The sequence below is a fragment of the Sapajus apella genome, unplaced genomic scaffold (genome assembly GCF_009761245.1).
Source record: "Sapajus apella isolate SASKATOON/1434 unplaced genomic scaffold, GSC_monkey_1.0 scaffold3, whole genome shotgun sequence".
Lineage (NCBI taxonomy): Eukaryota > Metazoa > Chordata > Mammalia > Primates > Cebidae > Sapajus > Sapajus apella.
Genome location: NW_022436943.1, coordinates 9,918,880 through 9,938,058, shown reverse-complemented (window position 1 = coordinate 9,938,058; position 19,179 = coordinate 9,918,880). Strand labels below are relative to the sequence as shown.

The 19,179-nt window shown below is 34.8% G+C and overlaps 1 protein-coding gene across 1 annotated transcript in view; it reads left to right on the top strand.

The window, feature by feature from the left end:
- NECAB1 (N-terminal EF-hand calcium binding protein 1) overlaps window positions 1–19,179 on the top strand; it is a 155,190-nt gene that overhangs the window by 9,530 nt on the left and 126,481 nt on the right. The window contains exon 2 of the mRNA XM_032249579.1: window positions 805–829. Coding sequence (XP_032105470.1) covers window positions 805–829 — 25 coding nt within the window. The remainder of the gene's footprint in view (window positions 1–804; window positions 830–19,179) is intronic.

Genomic DNA, 19,179 nt, shown 5'->3' with positions numbered 1-19,179 from the left:
GGCCAAGCAAGCAGGAAAGGTTGGCTTCCCAGAGAACATTAGAAATCATTACTAAAAAATAATAGATACTGGATAGCCAAATACTTCTTATACATCAAGACAATTTAAATGCATCCAAAATAATATGATTAATAAAGTGTAAATAAAGTAGATATAGTATAGACATGTGGGCTACTGTTTGCCCATGATGTATTATTTTTCTTTTATGTTTTGTTTAATCCCAGTTTTATTGAAGTAAGGTTGACTTACATTAAAGCACACGTGTGTGAAGTGTAAACTTGATGAGTTTTAACATATATGAAACCATTATCACAATCAAGATAGTAACTCTATCACCTGCAAAAGTTTTCTCACATCCACTTGTAATCCACCCTGCCCTGCCCTGCCCTGCCCGTTCCTAGGAACCTTAATCTGCTTTCTGTCCCTATAGATTAGTTTGCATTTTTAGTAATTTTATATACATGGAATTACAAGTAGATGCTCTTTTGTGTCTAGGTTATCTACTCAGCCTAATTAGTTTTAGATCTATCCAAGTTGTTGTGTCAACAGCTCATTCATTTTTATTGCTCAGTAGTATTCTATTGTATGGCTATAACACAGTTTGTTTCTCCATTCATGGTTTGTTTATCCATGGACATTTGGGTTGTTTTCAGGTTTTAGATATTATAAAGAAAGATCTTAATTGGGAAACCCTTAAAATTATACTGTATTTTATTTAATCTTGGATAAATTATGTGTAGGTGTAATGTTCACTGCAATATTTATTTAAAATGGTGATAATTTTTTTATCTTTTTCCTTTCCAGATACTGAGGAGAGCAGACAAAAATGGTGAGATGAAAAATCTACAGTTTCTATTTATTAATCTCTTACATTTTAGACTACCTTATAAAGAATAATAAGGAAAAAGGGGAGAGTGCTGGAAAATGACATATAAAATACCACCTTATTGTACTAGTGATCATTTTAGGTAACTTTTAGGCCCTAAATATTCATAAGAAGTTGGCAGAAAAATTTACATTTGACAGGAATGTTTATGCCTTTGAAGTGAGGAGCTCTGCTATATTTGAGCTCTGGCTTTTCCTTTTCATGCTTTAAAAAATAATTTTGCAGCAGTAACAGCTTCTATTCATTGAGTGTCTACTGTGTGCCAGGCATTGGGCCAAGTGCTTTGTGTATATTATGTCCTAGAATTATTAAGATACAAAGCTGAGACCGGACCCCAGGTCTGTATGACACCCAAGTCTGGACTCTCCACACTGAACTTTATGGTAGCCTTGGGGATGCTACTGCACTGCAGGAGGGCTGCCTGGAAACCTGCATTGGCAGTTTATCTCTACCCCATCGTTCCTGGACACTGCTTTCCCATTTGAAATGTATGCATTGGAAGTGATCATCTGTAGTGACAGAGAAGTAGGAGATGCAAACTCCAAAATAAAAACTTGCTCTGTTGATTTAATGATGACTGCACAAAGTCTAATTGGAAGCTGTCATAAGCAGTATCTTTTCACTCTATTATTCCACTAGAAACTTTGTCCCAGAGAACACCAAATCAAAACTTATTTTTTTTTTTCCTGCTATATTGTAAGTACTCTGGTAGAGGTATATGCTTAACAAGAATTTCTTGACAAATTTAGGATACAAAGGGTTTTTTCCCTTTTTTTGGAATCCCATTTCTTATCTATGGGGAAAGGCTACAGGCAGAGTCCAGATCTGACAGTTTAAGACATATGTTGTGGTCTATGTCACCCTTCATCAGGCAGAGCAAGAAAAACTTGACTGACAAGACACACATTTCTACACAAAAGAAGATTGTTAATCCAAGGAACAATGTAATAGTGTCCAAGTCCCAATAATATTTAATTGTGCTTGGTCATCAAAAGATTTTCTCAGACTATATTGTGCTGATTGCTATATTGTCAGTTAAATGTGCTTTTTGTTTCCACTTGAAGCATTTCATTACTTTGTTTTTAGTTTTAGTTTTTGCTTTTTTTGAAAGAGCGTTGCTCTCTCACCCAGGCTGCAGTGCAGTGGTGTGATCTGGGCTCACTGCAACTTCTGCCTCCTTTGTTCAAGCAGTTCTCCTGCCTCAGCCTCCCGAGTAGCTGGGACTAGAGGCGCATGCCACCACGCCCGACTAATTTTTGTATTTTTACTAAGGACGATGTTTCACCATGTTGGCCGGGCTGGTCTTGAACTCCTGACCTCAAGTGATCCACCCTCCTCAGCCTCCCATAGTGCCAGGATTACAGGCATGGGCCACTGCACCCAGCCCATTTGATTACTTTTAAATACGGAAATAGTGACGGCATCATTTTGTCTTCTCATCTCATCCTTCCATCTTTTGCCTGATATCCAGCCCCAGGGATGCCTGATATACAATTGATTAGCCCACTTGTCTCTATGCCACCTGCGCTGTATTTCAGTGCTGTATCCATCTGAGAAATGCTTTTGCTCCCTCTCCACCCAGGCTCCTGGTTTTCTCAGGCTACACTTTCATTTTCTAGACCACAAATCTCTGATTTAGGGCCACTCTTAACTTTGTATGTATTTCTCTTCTTTCCATCAAAGTTAGCATAATCCTTAGTCAGAAAAAAAAGCATTGAACAAAAGAATTCACATGATTCAATGGCTTATGATAACCTCAAATACCATGCTGCATGAAGTGGTCACTTGCACTGGCAGACCCATGTCTCATATTTCCTCACCTGCCCCTTCCGCAACAGACACCTCTTCCCCCCTTACCGCCTCTCCGAATGCCCATCCCAACATGCTGTCATACTACCTGCCTTTCTGCTTTTATCTTTCACAATCTTCCACATGTACCCTCCTCTGCAGCTGCTGAAGCACTCAATCCCTGGGGCACCCCCCATCTACCAAACTGCTATGATGTTGCCTTGCTGTGACCTCCGCCTCCTACAACTTTCCACCCTCAGTCAGCTTGAGAACACTCATGCTTTGCTATTCCTGCTCAAAAGGCACCTTATCTGGGAAACCTCCCCCGGTTCCTCTTCTTGTGCTCTCAACACTTTAGCACATATTGATTATTGTCCTCAAAGTGGAGACTGCAGTTGTTGGCTGGAGATTGTACTTCTCTAAGCCAAACGTGCCCCTCTAAGGCAAGGAACTTGTGTTACAAGTAGAAAGTAGGCCCAGCTAGTGCTACGTGCTCAATAGATGTTTGTTTAATGAATTAAGAAGAAAATACAGCATATGTCCTATTCAGCCTTAAAAGAAAGAAGAAATTTTGTCATTTGTGACAAGATGAATGGAATTGGAGGACATTATGCTAAGTGAAATTAGTCAAACAGAAAGACAAATACTGCATGTTCTCACTTCTATGTGGAGCCTAAAACAATTGAACTCATAGAGGCAGTGGGTAGAATGGTAGTTACAGAGGCTGGGGAGTGAAAAGAGTGGGGTGGTGATAGTCGAAAGGTACAAAGCCTCAGGAGGAATAAGTTTAATTTTTTTTTTTAAGATCAATTGCACAGCATGATGAGTATAGCTCATCATTGAGTTCTGTACATTTTAGTATCACTGAGAGTTAATTTCTTCTAATGTTCTCATCACCAAGAAATCTCAAATATTTGAGGTGATAGAGATCTTAGTTAGCTTAATCTTTCCATATTATATTTAAAAATTATAAAATCACTTTGTATCCCATAAATAAATACAACTATAATTTGTCAGTGTATAATAAAAATTTAAAAAGGATTGAGGATGGTTTGCTCCATTATTTCTCTCTCTTCTATGTCTACTTTCCCCCTACCTTTCATCCCACCTGACTCTTCTCCCTCATTCTCAGTGTAAAGTTGGAGGGAGGCAGAGTCAAGCAGGTTTGGATTTAAACCACAAGTATGCAACCTCGTAACCTTTTAAAGGTATGCCCCTAGTAACCTTGTGAAGAGCATAGATAATGACATCTACTATGTAATGTGGTAATTATGAATAATAAATGAGGGACTATCTGTAAAGTTGCCAGGGAAATGCCTGGAACATAGTAACAACTAAACACTTGCTCATTTTACTGCTGTTATGATTAGTATTATCTCCATTGCTACTGAAAGCTTGAGCTGTTTTTTGTGCTGTGATGACTTGGTTATCTGAGATATTTTTTAACATATTAGTTATTTCCATTGCAGTGGAGCTTAGTAGAAAAGAAAAATAAAGCTATTTACCATATATGCAATATTTAAAAGGGAAAAAGATCTTGGAAAATCTAATGTAAATTAGAAGATACAAGCATAAGAAAGTAAGCATCTCTCTGTACCATGTGTTCACCGCATTCTGTATTTGCAAATAAACAGCTGTTACATGTATTTCAGCTCTTAGTAACAGACCCTTATGTGATAGAATCCCTTGTGGACAGCATAATTGGTGACAGAATAACGAAAGGAAGAAGAGGCAATAGGCGGTATAATTGTTCGCCTGCCCAGAGGACAGATTTAGCTTTTGGAATCTATCTGACATCTGACAAAAAAAGAGAAGCTGCTGGGGGCAGGGGGAGGGGGAGGATACACAATTAGTGATTAGCTAAAATGATGGTATCTTTGAGAGATTTTTTTTGTTTTTTTTTTTTAATCATAGGCTAGGATCCTAACCATAAAGATAGACCACAAAATAGGGTTGCTTAGGAGAGATGCTAGTGCTTTGATCCAAAGAGCCCCAAATTCAAGCTTTCAGAAATGTAAAACTTCTGAGAAAGTTTATTTACGGGTTGAATGAAAATGGAAATGATATGTGGGTATTTATAAAATTTGCAAAAATATTTTTAAAATTTAAATATATTTTATTTTAAAATATTTAATTGAGAAAGGTCAAATGTATTCAAGGTACGTAATATAATGATTAGATACTTGTATATATTGTGTAATGCTAACTACAACCAAATTAATTAAAACATTCATCACCACCCATCATGTACATTAAAGCCCCAGAATTTGTTCATCTTATAACTGAAAGTTTGTACCCTTGAACATCATCTCCCATTTCCTCCATGCCAAGCCCATGGCACCCGCCATTGTACTCTCTGTCTCTACGAGTTCAGCTTTTTCAGATTCCACATATAAGTGAGATTGCACAGTATTTGTTTCTCTGTCTGTAGGCAAGAATGTGTTTGAAATCTTAGAGGCAAAATGAAAAGCTTCATAGTAGTGAATAGCACCATCAGATTCCTCTTGTTGACTTGCACTTGCTAAGATCTGCTGTCATTCTTGATCAGTAAGTAGGAAGGCTGTATGGGTGGCACTTTTGATCCCTGTTAAATCACTGTCCTCTTTAAGAGATTGTTATAGTTCTCCTCAGGCCTTTAGTCCAGTCCAGCAGTCTGTACATATTAAATTTGAGGGCAGAGATGGTGCCTATTTCATATATCCCCAGGTCCACCATGATGAGCATAATGGCTGCTGCAACACAGGCGTTCATAAATATTTGTGAATTATTTTTAGGAAATGCATAACCAACAATTTCACTGAAGAAATATAATCATATATATAATCTAAGCAAATCAAGCACTGTTGTTGATTACCTGTTTATTAATTAATAATGTTCAATAAAATGTATGGAGGATATATTATGAGGTCTGTCTCACTTCATATTTGGTAATTTTTTTTCACTTTGTTGTATATGCACCTATATGTGTATTTCAGATTACAAATATACAAATATAACTATAGTTATAGCCTGAATTTGTATACATCTTGAATATGATGCTCTGATGCTCCAATATGTGGTAGCTTAATTGATTTAAAGCATCTGATGCTTTCTTGGTAGGCTGAATTATGACTGAATGACTAACACACCTCCAGAAAATAATGTTGGCAATGAAAATTCCTAGCCTAAGAATAGTATTTGTGTGTTTAGAATATTTGTGTATTTAGAGATATTTTAAAGACGTCATTGGATTATGATCAATTCATTTGGAATTATGTAAGAATTGGTAAGAGTCTTTCAAACTGCTTACCCAAAGTTTGGTTTATTCTATTAACATGTAAAAATACGTAGAAGCTAGAACAATATTCATAGTTACCGAACTACGAGTATTTCCACTAAAGTCTAGGTCATCACCTAGCAACCTTTCAGAGTCTCACAGAGCTCTGTGATTCTGCCTTTTGCGCTTCGGAATAAGGCTTTCCTTTGATGTGAGCTACTCAATCAAGCATCACCACCCCTCACTGGGCTCTCCAGACTCTCTTATCTTCTAATCAGGGCTCTTTGCCCCAAATAAAATGGAAAGATTAAGGGCTGGGCCCAAGAAGTGAGGAACATTGGCATAAGGCTGGTTTGTATTTCATAATTCCTCATACTTTTTGCAAATGTTTTTGGGAAAATAATGAAACGAGAATCAGGTAACTTATAGATTAGCAGTGTTCTCATATAGATTTGTACTCATATGGTAACTCTCAGTACATGCAGACACCTCAACTACATATCTACCAGCTTGAAAGTCAAAGCAAAGTCTATTAGAAGTGATTCACTTAAAAAAAAAATGCCCCAACAATGACCTTATTGAAATAATTGGCTCCTCCACCACTGCAATATGTAGGAGAAACCCGTGAGTGCAAGTTCTGACTGTAATGATGTTTTTTAACAAAATAAAGGAAAACAAATATTCTATTTTCATAGTATGACTTTTTTTTTTTTTGTAAAATGCAAAGCACTTTCACACCCATAAATGTGTTACTTTTCTGCTAAAAACAGAAATCGGAAAATTCTTATCTTTACATAGCTGAGTTTATCAGCTGCTACAGTAACAAACAGAAAATTTAGATTCACTTTCCTGAGCCCACAAAATGGCTGCCATGAGCTGTCAAAGGCTCAAAAATCAGGTCGTCCTCCAATGCCAGATCCTGGAGGGTACACAGCATAGATATCCTGAAACATGGCTTCTACCTTAAGTGCTTTCTGTAATGGAGATCTGTGGTTGGCTTTCCTTTCCTTTCTGTTCCTGCAATTTAATCATTTCCTCTGCTCCATCTAGATCCCAGAGATATGTAGCATTATGGTTAAGCTTATGTATGATTTTGCAATCAGATTACCTGCGCTCAAATCCCCATTCCACTTACTGTGCAATTTGGGTAACGTAACTTCCCCATCTTTGAAATGGAAATAAAGGCATTGCCTCTCTCACAGACTTGGAAAATTAAATAAGATCATACACAGAAATTTTTGGAAAGATGCCTAGCCCTTAGGAAGTTCTTAATAAGTGTTAGCTATTTCCATTTTTCATCCTAATTGTTATTTATTTGGTGGGACTGTCAATCACAATGTCCTGGTGCTGAATTTTTCACAGGATAGTGCCCAGAGGTCTGTCCGTGACCAACTTACTAAGACCCCAGAGCTGCACTAGCGTTTGTTCTACCTTTGCCCCGGTCATTCAGCTTTTCTTATTGTTTGCAAGCCAATAATCCTAATTTAATGTCTCCAGTGTCTTGGAGTTGGTGCTTTGTGCCCAGCCGCCTGACTTGCTCCTCTAGATGCATCCTCATCTCAGGACAGGAACCACCAAGCAACCCTTGTTCCAACCAAAAGCTTCCAGAACTCTTCTCTTTCTCTAATAATTCCACATCCATTCTATTAGCAGGCCCTGTTGGCTCCACTGTCAAAATATCTTCAAAACCTGATCACTTCTTGCTATTTCCAAATCTTCCACCCTAGTTAAAGCCTCCTCAATCTTGCACTTAGCGTACAGCAGAAATTTCCACATTAGTGCTATTGAAGACTTCAGAAAATCAGTGGCAAAGGTGATAGAGATAAGAAAATGAGTTTGATACTTTTGGATGTATAATTAGCAGACTTGGCAATTAATTGAAAGTGTTAAGTAAGAGAGATGAAAGTATTTACTGATGCGTACATATGCAAGGTTGTGTATGTTTGATTTCTAGTTTCTGACTTGAGTAACTAGATGGATAATGAGGCTATTAACTTCTTATAGTTATGAAATTGCCTTATGTATAAAATCTTGATTTTGTTGTAATATTGGTAACTTTTCGTTACGAGAGTTCTGTTAATATCTGTTTCTCTAGTAATAAGCAATGTTTCTGTTTTTCTTAATATTCAAAATCATACCTAAGTTGTTAAAAATACCTGAAAAATGTAATAGCCTGTATATTACCAAGTTATTTATGGCCATGAGAATATTGGTTTAGACTTTACAAGAAAATATTACAGTAATAACAGTGAATAATCTTATTAAAAGATTATGATGCTGTGCTAGGCATAATTTTATTTAATCAATATAACAATATTGCAAGGAAGATTACTGACATTATCCCAATTTTATTCATGAGTAATCAGAGACATAGGTAACTCATGAATGAGTAAACAGGATTTGTATCTAGATTTTCTTCTCACCCAAAAGTTTTAGCACTTAACCAGGATGCTTCATTTGCTGTAGCTCATCTCTGTAGCAGAATTGTGCGGTTGAAATCTAGAAATACCAATCTTTCCACATGAAGAATCCTAAATGATTCAGTTTAATTTTAAAAAAGATAAAAATATTTGAAACTCTTTTGACTATGATCCTGTTTTAAGGTGGCATGGTAAGATGGAAAGTTGGAACTTTAATCTGCTATTTGTTCATTCACTCATTCCTTTATTTGCCGAATATTTTGTGAGTCCCCTTTGAATGCCAGAGACTGTGCTAGATGGTGGGAATACAAAGATAAAAGTATACATACACTTTAGTATACATTTACTAGGATGTGATCTTAGACTAATTCATTAACCTCTCTGAGCTCATTTCCTCATTTTTGAAAATAGGAATAATAAGAATTTGCAGGGATACTGGGAAGAAAAAGCAGGGTAAATATATGTAAAGTCCCAAGGATGTTTAGAATATTGTGAGTAGTCAAAACATGTCAGTTCCCCTTTGCCTTCACTAATTTCTTACAGGTCCTAAAGATATTATTTCTTCACTTGCGAACTAAGGAAGGCAGACTATAAAAACTGAGCCCTTAAAAAATTTCATGTTACTAGGACAAATTATATACTTGTGTAATAAAAGGAACTCATCTTTGATTTTTACACATGGATTTGAGAAAACTTAGTCAATAAACTCTAAACTCTTAGGGACTTGAGGTAGGGTAAGGGACATGTTGGTTGAGGACAACTTTGTCCTCAGGTAGCTTAGCATCTTCTTAATAAATGAGTCATGCACACAGAGAAAATTGAATAATTTTCAACATCAACATCAACAGCACAACTCTGTTACAAAGATGAGCCACAGCAAATGAAGCATCCATAATTTTCAATGCGTCAACAATGCAAGAGGCATCACTAAGCCAAACGAGTGAGAAAACACCCTAATGCATTAGAGTTCTGAGGAGGAAGAGGTCTCTGGGATAGGATGGCCTAGAAAGGCTTATGGACTCATTGTCCTCAAATAAATCCCCAAAGATGAGTAAAAATTCAGACAGCTAGGGAAAAAGATGATTATTGATTGGGACCAATTCAGTTTAAGTGACAAAAACCTAAATAAAATTAAAGTAAAATTGGGAAATTGTTGGCTCTTATAATTGGAAAAAAACCCAAAATGGTAAAGCTTTGAGTACAGCTGTATCTAGGTATTCAGAAATTACTCTTTTTATCTATCTCCTTTCTCATCTCTACCTCTCTCAATTTTGGTTTGTGTCTGATTGGTTTTCCTTTCAGATAGGCTTTCCTACCAGGGGTGGCAAGATAGTACCTAGAATATATCCCACCAGCTCAACATGTCAGAATAAAGACAGAGTTTCTCCTTTACATTAATTTTAGCAAAAATCCCAAGATTTTCTCTGATTGATGAACTAATCACATGCCCATTCTTGAAACAGTAACTGAGTGATTGAATGAAGTGATTTTCTAGGTTTAGATTATATACAAACGCCCAGAGAGGGTGGGTGCATAAAGCTTCACCTCAGCTAGAACGGAAGAGAAAGCAGATGATTCTAAAGCAAAAATCAGTGTTTCTACCAAAAGAAGAGAGAATAGATGTTGACCAGGCACAGTTAACAGATGCTCCTCTTTTGTAGGGTAAACTAGCTGAAAAAAAAGTGATTATCCAGTGAGAATACAAGTATAGAGGAGAGCAAATAAAAGCAATTCCATTATGTGTACTTCTCTTTCTACCACTAATGCCTGTGTTAAAGTATTTAATTTTTATTTACCAGTGAAATTTGTCTACAAATGGAGTATTCTTTACTTTGCTAATTTTGAATCTACATCCGCTACAAACTAAATATTCCACTGACAAATGTTTCATCTGTCATTCTACGAAAGCCTGAGTAACTAGAAATGTTTTCTGTTGCTTTTCTCCTAGGCTCACATAAAATGTTATTGTTAATTCTCCATGGAAATGACATTAAATGGATTTTTTTTTCCACTAAATTAGAAGCATATTCTTTCTAGCCATGAAAGCTAATATACATTTCTTTCCCTCAGAATTAAGGCAGTTTTTTTTTTCATTTTCCCAGCACAATTCCAAGTGATAAAAATATTTTGATGTAACAAATGAGCTTTCCCCAAAAAGTATCTAAATATTTGTGTCAGGTCAGTAAAGAGCCAAGCATTTGACTGAATTATTCATTTTTTACCTGATATCTGAGCATTTGGTTGATTTTCAACTGAAGGCAGCTTTAATGACCTGCTTCCAGGAATGCGTCTTGGGAGATGTGCTTTCAGGGACCTCATCTGAATCATTTAACCTTGTCATATTTCAGTTTTCTTTCTCTCCTGAAAAGACAAATAAGAAGATGAAACTACCTCAAGAAATTATTGTGAGGACTGTAATCAATAAAATTTAGACTGAAAGTGCCTCACAAGATAACAGGTCAAAATATACTAACTTGTATAAGCAGTGACAAATGAAATGAATTTCATTTCTCCAGATAATCTGTAAAATACATGGAGCCAGAGTAGAATGTCTAGAGTTAAGAAACTCAGTCCGTTGAACTGATTACTGAGTTAAATATATGTTATACTTCAAGAGCTAATATGAATAAGTATAACTAATTTTGCCATATTGATAGTATAGTCAGCTTTTAATATATTTTAATATCTTAAAATATTTTAATGCTGGGGAGTTTGCTGCCTGGGGACCCCCCTTGCCCATGCCTCCAGCTGCAAAACAATTCAATTGCTTTTTTTTTTAGTCCAAAATAAAATCTCGGCTAGCTCAGAAAAAAAAAAATATTTTAATGCTACATAACATTCATATTATTATTATTTTAGAGACAAGGTCTCACTCTGTCACCCAGGCTGGAGTGCAGTGGTGTAATCATAGCTCACTGCAACCTTGAATTCCTAGGTTCAAACAATCCTTCCTGTCAGCCTACTGAGTAGCTGGGAGTATAGGTGCATACTACCACACCCAGCTAGTTTTTCAAATATTTTTGTAGAGACAGCATCTCACTCAGTTGCCTAGGCTAGCCTCAAACTCCTGGCATCAACTGATCTTTCTGCCTTGGTCTCCCAAATTAATTTTTCAAAAAAAGTTTTATTTTAAAAGTTTTAGGTTGAGAGAAAAATTGTGAAGCTAGTGTACAGAGTTCCCCTATAACCTGAAACCAAGTTTCCCTTGTTATTAACCACACTATAATTAATTAGTCTGGCACATTTGTCATAATTCATAAATCAATGTTCATAAATTATTTATCAACTAAAGACCATACTTTATTCAGGTTTTCTTTTTTTTCTGCCTAATATTCTTTTTCTGTTCCAGGACCACATCAAAGAGATGGAAGCTGCATTTAGTCATTATGTCTTCTTAAGCTCCCCTTGGTTGAACCACTTTCTCAGACTTTCTTTGTTCTGATAATCTTGACAAGTTTCAAGGAGTACTAGGTCTGCTGTTTTGCAGCATGTCCTTCATCTGGGATTTGTCTGATGTTTTTCTCTTAATGAGACTGGACTTATGTGTTTGGGAGAGGAAAAACCACAAAGGTAAAATGCCATGATATTATATCAAGGAAACATATGATCAATACGATTTAGGATGCTGATGTTGACTTTCATCACCTGGCTGAGGTAACGTTTGTCAGCTTTCTCCCCTGGAAAGTTTACCCTTTCACCTCTTTTCATACTTTACTCTGTAGGAAAGTCACTATGCACACCCCACGCCTAAGGAGCAGGGAGTTAGGTTATACCTCTTTGATGGCTGAGAATCTGCATGAATTATTTAGAATCCTGCATGGGAGATTTGTCTATTCTCTTATTTATTGAACATTTATTCAGAACATTATGGAAACACGGATATTTATTTTATGCTTTGGTTTATAATCCAAAATTACTCAATTTGTTTTGTTGTTCAAATTCTCCCACTTTGGCCATTGCAAACTCCTTTAGTTGACGTCTCTGTTCCTTTAACATACCCTCATAATTATGGTTGGGGGAGATTTTACATTCTGGTATTAACAGATGCTTCAGGCTCATCTTTTATAATCTCTACTCCAATCCTAGAAAAAAACTCATCTCTCTAAGAAACCCAGGTACTTTTTTTTATCAGAGAATGTTACTAGAAACCAAGATCTGGATGATAAGTGTACTCATTGTTACTGATGTATCATCATCATCCTTGCTTCTAAGCCCTCTCAGCTGAGAAGCAAGGAAATAAATATGTGTATCCTAACTCATGTATATGCACATATTTATAAACATATCTATATGTACCCACAGGTATCTATGCTGAGCTAAACATGAGTTTGTATTAATGTCTCAGATGCTAATCCATTACCACATGGATTATCCTAGACTCCTCTCTTTGCTTGTCAATATCCTTTTATTCCAACAGTTAGAAAATTGGCTCCTAGCCTCAGCCATCTATTTACATAATTGTTTAAGCCCAGTCAACATGTGTGCCAGTATCAGAACGCTTAACTCATACACTATGGAAAACAACTTCATCAACTATAGTACAGTCTTATATATAATTTCTCTTGCCTTTAACTTACAGACTTTACTGTTTTCCAGAGTTACTTAGGTTAGCACCATTTTCCTTCAGTCCCTTCAGTGAGATTGTTTTCTACATTCCTAATACAGTTACATTTTTTTGTCACATTCTGCATTCTATCCTGGGATCCTCTGAACTCTTATTTTTTAAGATTTTACATCTATTAAAGTTCATTCTTTGTACAATAAAGTTCTATAGGTTTTGGCAAATGCATGTTATATATCCATCATGCCATGTCATACAAAATAGTTTACCCATCTTCAAAAGTCCTCTGTGATTGTCCTGTTCAACCCTCCCTCCAACCTGCTCAAACTCCTGACAACCACTGATCTTATTGCTATCTTTATAAATTTGCCTTTTCCAAAAGGTCATAAAATTAGAATCATATAGTATATAACCTTTTCAGACTAGCTTCTTTCAATTAGCAATATGGATTTAACATTCATCAAGTTTTTCCATGACTTCATAGAACACTTTATAATATTTCATTGTGTGGATGTATGAAATTATTTTATCCATGCTTCTACTTCAATTGAGCTACTTTAGTACAGACATGGTTAAAATAATTTGTTTCCCATTTTTTATGATTATGAATAAAGCTGCAATATACATTCACCGGCAGGTATTTAAGTGGAAAAAGTTTTCAAATGTTAGGTAAACACCAATGAATGTGATTGCTAGATAAGAAAGTGCCAAAATACCTTCCAAAGTGACTGTATTATTTTGCTTTCCCTCCAATAATGAATGTTTCCATTGTTCCACTTTCTAGCCAAAAATTGATATTTTCAGTATTTTCAGGTTTTAGCCATTCTGATAAATGGCATCTCATTACTGTTTAAATTTTCAATTCCCTAATGACAATATTGAACATCTTCTCAAATGCTTGTTTGTCATCTGTATATCTTCTTTGGTATAGTTTCTGTTTAGATCTTTTGACCATTTTTAGTTGGTTTTTGTTTTCTTACAGTTGAGTTTTAAGAGTGATTTGTATATTATGGATACAAGTCCTTATTCAGATATGCATTTTGCAAATATCTTCTCCCAGGCTGTGGCTTGTATTTTATTCTCTTAACACTTTCCCCTCCCCACAGAGCAAAAGCTTTTCATTTCAATAAAGTTCATTTATTCATTTTTATTTTATGGCATTGTATTTAAAAGCTCATCATTCAAACCAAGGTCACTTAGATTTTCTCCTAATTTTAAATTTTAAATGTAGGTCTAATATCCATTTGAAGTTAATTTTTGTTATCTCAAAGGTGTTAGGTCTGTGTCTAGGTTAAATTTTCATACATGGACATCCAATTATTTATGCACCATTTGTTGAATTGAATCGCCTTTTCTTTTTTCTCAATGATCAGTTGACTATGTTAGTGTGAGTGTATTTCTGTATACTGAATTCTGTTTAGCTCATTTATGCATCTATTCTTTTGCAATTCAACACTGGTTAAATTACTGTAGCTTTATAGTAAATCTTACATTGGGAAGTGTCTGTCCTTGAACTTTATTCTTTCTCTTCAGTATTGTGTTTGCTATTCTAGGTCTTTTTTTTAAATCAATTTTTAAACACTACAGAGTACTTTTCTGGGATTTTGGTTGAGATAACATTGAATCAATAGAGCAAGTTTGGAAAGAGTGACATCTTAACAATACTGAGTTTCCAACCCATGGACATAGAATATCTCCTTATTTACTTACTTAGGTCCTGTTCCGTTTCTTTCATCAGAGTTTTGTAGTTTTCTGCATTTAGAGCATTATGATTTTGTTGGATCTGCACCAAACTATTTTTTAGTTTCTATTATATATAGCATTGTTTTAAATTTCTAATTCCAATTGTTTATTGCTGAAATAAATAAAGCAATTGATTTTTGTATACTAGCTTTGTACCATATAACTTTTCTATATTTGCTTTTTAACTCTAGGGTTTCTGTTTTGTGTTTTGCTAATTTGGGAGATTTTCTACATTGACAATTACGTCATGGTGAAGAAAGACAATTTTGTTTCTATCTTCCCATCTATATAATATATAATCTTTATTCCTGCCTCTTGACTTAGCAGTGTATAGTACTTCATAGGTATTGTTCAATAGGACTGGTGAAAAAAGACACTTCCTAAGATTTCTTCTCAATCTTAAAGGAAAAAAAAAAAACACCTACTTTCCCACGATTAAGTATGATGTTAGCTATGGTTTTTTTTGTTTTGTTTTGTTCTGTTTTGTAGTTTCTTTTTTCATCAAATTGGAGATTATTCTCAGTTTGCTGAGAGTTATTAATGGGTGTATGAGTGTTTCAAATGCATTTTCTTCATCAGTTGATATATTTTCTTCTTTAGCCTGTTGATTTTATGGATTACATTGATTGATTTTAAAATATCAATTCAGCCTTCCATACCTGAATTAAATTCCACTTGATCTTGGTGTGTAATTTTTAAAATGTTGTTGGATTTGATTTGCTAATATTTTGTTTAGATTTTTTTCATTTATGTTCATGAGCTATATTGCTCTATTGTTTTCCTTGTTTGTAATGTTTTTTATCTGGTTTTGGTATTAGGTTAATGCTAGCTTCATACAATGAATTAGGGAGTGTTATTTATGCTTCAGTTTTCTGAAAAAGATAATGGAGCATTGGTATCATTTGTTGCTTACATGTTTCATAGAACTTACCAGTGAAACCATTTGTTCTATGCTTTATTTTTTGGTAAGGTTATTAATAATAGATTCTTTAATACATATCAACCTATGGAGATTAACCTTTTCTCTTTGTGTGAGTTTTGGAAGTTTGTGTCTTTCAATGAATTGATCCTTTTCAGGTGAATTATGAAATTTATGGGCATAGAGTTGTTCATAGTGCTACAGTACTTTATTATCTTTTCAGTGTTTGTGGGAACAACAATGATTAACTCTTCCTTCATTTTTGATATTGATAATGTGTGTCTTCTCTCATTTTTCTTGCTTAGCCAGATTAGAGGTTTATCAATTCTATCAGTCTTTTCAATCATATTTTAGTTCTGTTTATTTTCTCTATTTTTTCCTGCTTTTAATTTCATTGATTTCTGCTCTAATTTTTATTATTTATTTTCTTCTGCTTATTTTGAAGTAAATTATTTTTCTCTCTTTAGTGTCCTATAGTTGAAGCTCAGATATTGATTTTGGATCTTTCTTCTTTTAACATTTCTTACAGGGTAGTTTTGCTGACAATTAACTCATTCAGTTTTATTTGTCTGAGAAGGTCTTTATTTTACCTTTACTTTTGAAGAGTAATTTCACTAGATATAGCATTCTAGATTGTGATGTTTTCCTTCAATGCTCTAAATATTTCACTGCACATTCTTACTGCTTGCATTGTTTCTGATAAGAGGTCCACTGTAACTGTAATTCTTCTCCTTACCCCTCAATAGAGGAGATGCTTGTTGTTTTCTTCTCCTTCTTTCTACATTTCCTCTTTTCTTTCGTATACTGCAGTTTGAATCTGATACACACAGGTATAACTTTGGTTTTGGGTGAGGGGAGATTTATCCTCTTTGGTATTCTCTGAGCTTCCTGGATCAGTGTTTTTGGTTTCTGTCATAAATTTTGTCTTGGTCATTATTACTTGAAATGTTTATTTTGTCTTGTACTTTCTTTCTTCTTCTGGTATTCCAATTATATGTAACACTTTTTAAAATTTCCCAGAGTTCTTAGAAGTTCAGGGTTTTTTTAATTCTCTTTTTGCTATGCATTGCTATTTCAGAAAGTCAGTGTTCTAAAAGGATAATCATTTTAAATGCTCACAAAAACTAGATTAAAATTGCCACAGGGGAGGAAAAATACTGACATTTCTGTTGACCTATCCTCAAGTTCTTTGATTCTTTCTTCAGCTGTGTCAAGTCCACTGATATGCACAACAAAGGCATTCTTTATTTCTGTAAGAGTTTTTATTCATTTTTAGTATTTCTTTTCATTCTTTGTTAGTTTTTATCTCTCTGTTTACATTACCCATCTCTCCTTGCATATTGTGTGGTTTTTCCAGTACAGCCATATTAAATCATAGTTATTTTAAATTTCTTGTTTCATAATTCATGATTTGTGTTATATCTGAATCTGGTTCTAATGCTTGTTTTGTCTCTTCAGACTGTGCTTTTCTTTGCTTTAGTCCTTTTTTGCCTCCTAGCTTTGTCATTTACATTCCCTCTGCCTGGAATACTCTTTCTCTTTAAAGATATTCCTTCACTAACTCCTATTTTTCATTTATGTCTCATCACAAGTCCCATTTCTTCTGGGAAACTTTCCCTATCCCTTTATAACTGTGCATTGCTGACCAGTTTTTCTTTTTTTCAAGATGCTCTCACATTTCCCTGTGTCTCGTAGAGTTACCCTTATTATATCATACCATTTATTATGTCATAATTATATGATCCATAAAAGTTTGTCTACCTTTATGTTCTTAATACAAAACACAGTTTTTGGCATATACAGTATCTTCATAAACATTTAATGAAAGAGTGGATAAAGTGCCCTACTAGCAAATGGCAAATTGTGTTTAAAACTCAAGATTTTTTTGTCCCAAGACTATGGCCTAAGCAACTGCACTCTGCTGCCTCCATCTCAAAAGTTACTGGAATTTGGAATATAAGGCCAGGACAATTTTTAAATAAAGCAGAGAGGGGCCAACTAGTTTCAGGATAAACTTGGACAAAGCATCTAATTCCAATAGAAAAAGCTAAAAATCGGTGTCCTTTGTTGGTAAAAGTTCAAATTTATTAACATAGGAAATCAGACCTCACAAGATTTGGCTATAATGTGAGCCAAATCAGTATAAATCAAAGGTTTATAGATTCAAAAGAAAATATCAGTAGGAGAGTTGAAGTTTGAATAAAATGTTTCTAATAAAAATTTATAATTGCTTTATCAATACAGAATCACACTACAAGGGAATATTTCTTCTCTTTCCTTTAAAAAATGTAATACTTTTGTTTAATATTAAGGTATTTATCTATAAGTATTCAAAAGTAACTCTGCAATTGCTTGTTTAAAAGCGTGGCCCCCTAAAGTGAAGCCTTTCAGAAATACTGCATGTCATCACAACAGGTTTTCTAAAGCATACTTTCTACCCTACAAGTCAAGATTGTAAGCTAATGCTTCCTTTTTCTTTTTATATATTTTTTCTAATAAGTGTTTTTTCCTAAATAAAAGGATTTTAGCCCCAGAGAATCATCAGAGCACTTACTAATCAATGCTTGTTTTGGTAGAATGCACATTCTTATTTGAAATCTCTTACTTATAATTATAAAGCAGTATTACAGGGGCCCACCCTATCCACAGGGTGCACAGGCAACCCGAGAAAATATTTTCCACCCACCTGAGAAATATTAAGTCTTCACCAAGGAAAACATATTCCATCATCAATATAAATATATTACATTCATTACATGTCATAGTGTTGGAGATGGAAATAGTGGATCGATTTCTGTTTCTCTTTCTTTTATTGTTTTTTTAAAAATAGTAGATGAAAAGGTCTTTCTTTTTCTCTCCTTAAACTCAGTCTGATTTGTATTGTTTTCCAACCTGGCAATATATTTTTCATCAAAGCAAGAAGATACACACTAGAATTACCACACTGTGTCTAATCTAGCATATCAATCAGGTTACGTGGGGCTAAGTTTAAAGCAGTCATATGAGGCATAAAACTAACTCATTCAGAAACAGAAACACAAAATTGGGCAATTGATGACCCTGGGGATTAAACTTCATTTTGCAATGGGTTGTCACGTCACCTGAATGGCTAACCCGGGCTGGTCCAGGAGGTCCCCAAAGATCAAGTCCGTGACTCAGTGCTTCAACCAAATCTGGATTTATTCTACCTCTAAGGCTGCATCTGCCCAGTTAACTGTTGGCAAGAATTAAGTGGAAAATTAGATTATTATGCTTTTGTGTTAAAAACCAAAATAAAATACAATTTAAAACCCTCAGGAGTATTTTGTACAAAACTTTTCCCTGCTATTAATGTGTTTCTTCCATCTTTGCTGATCTAGATTTTACCTGTTGTGCAAAGGCACACTCGAATGCTACTAAAACCCCTCAGGCCCTCAAATGAAAAGAATCTTTTATTGCCCAAACTCCCATACCATTAAAATACCTCTGTCTCTTATTGCATTAACTGTTTTCTACTATATAAAATACTTATAATGTCTGTATATGTTATCTCTTTTATCATATATTTATTATATATTTTACTTACTGTCCTCTACAGTAAGTAAAATGTGTTTGGCTTTAAAGGTA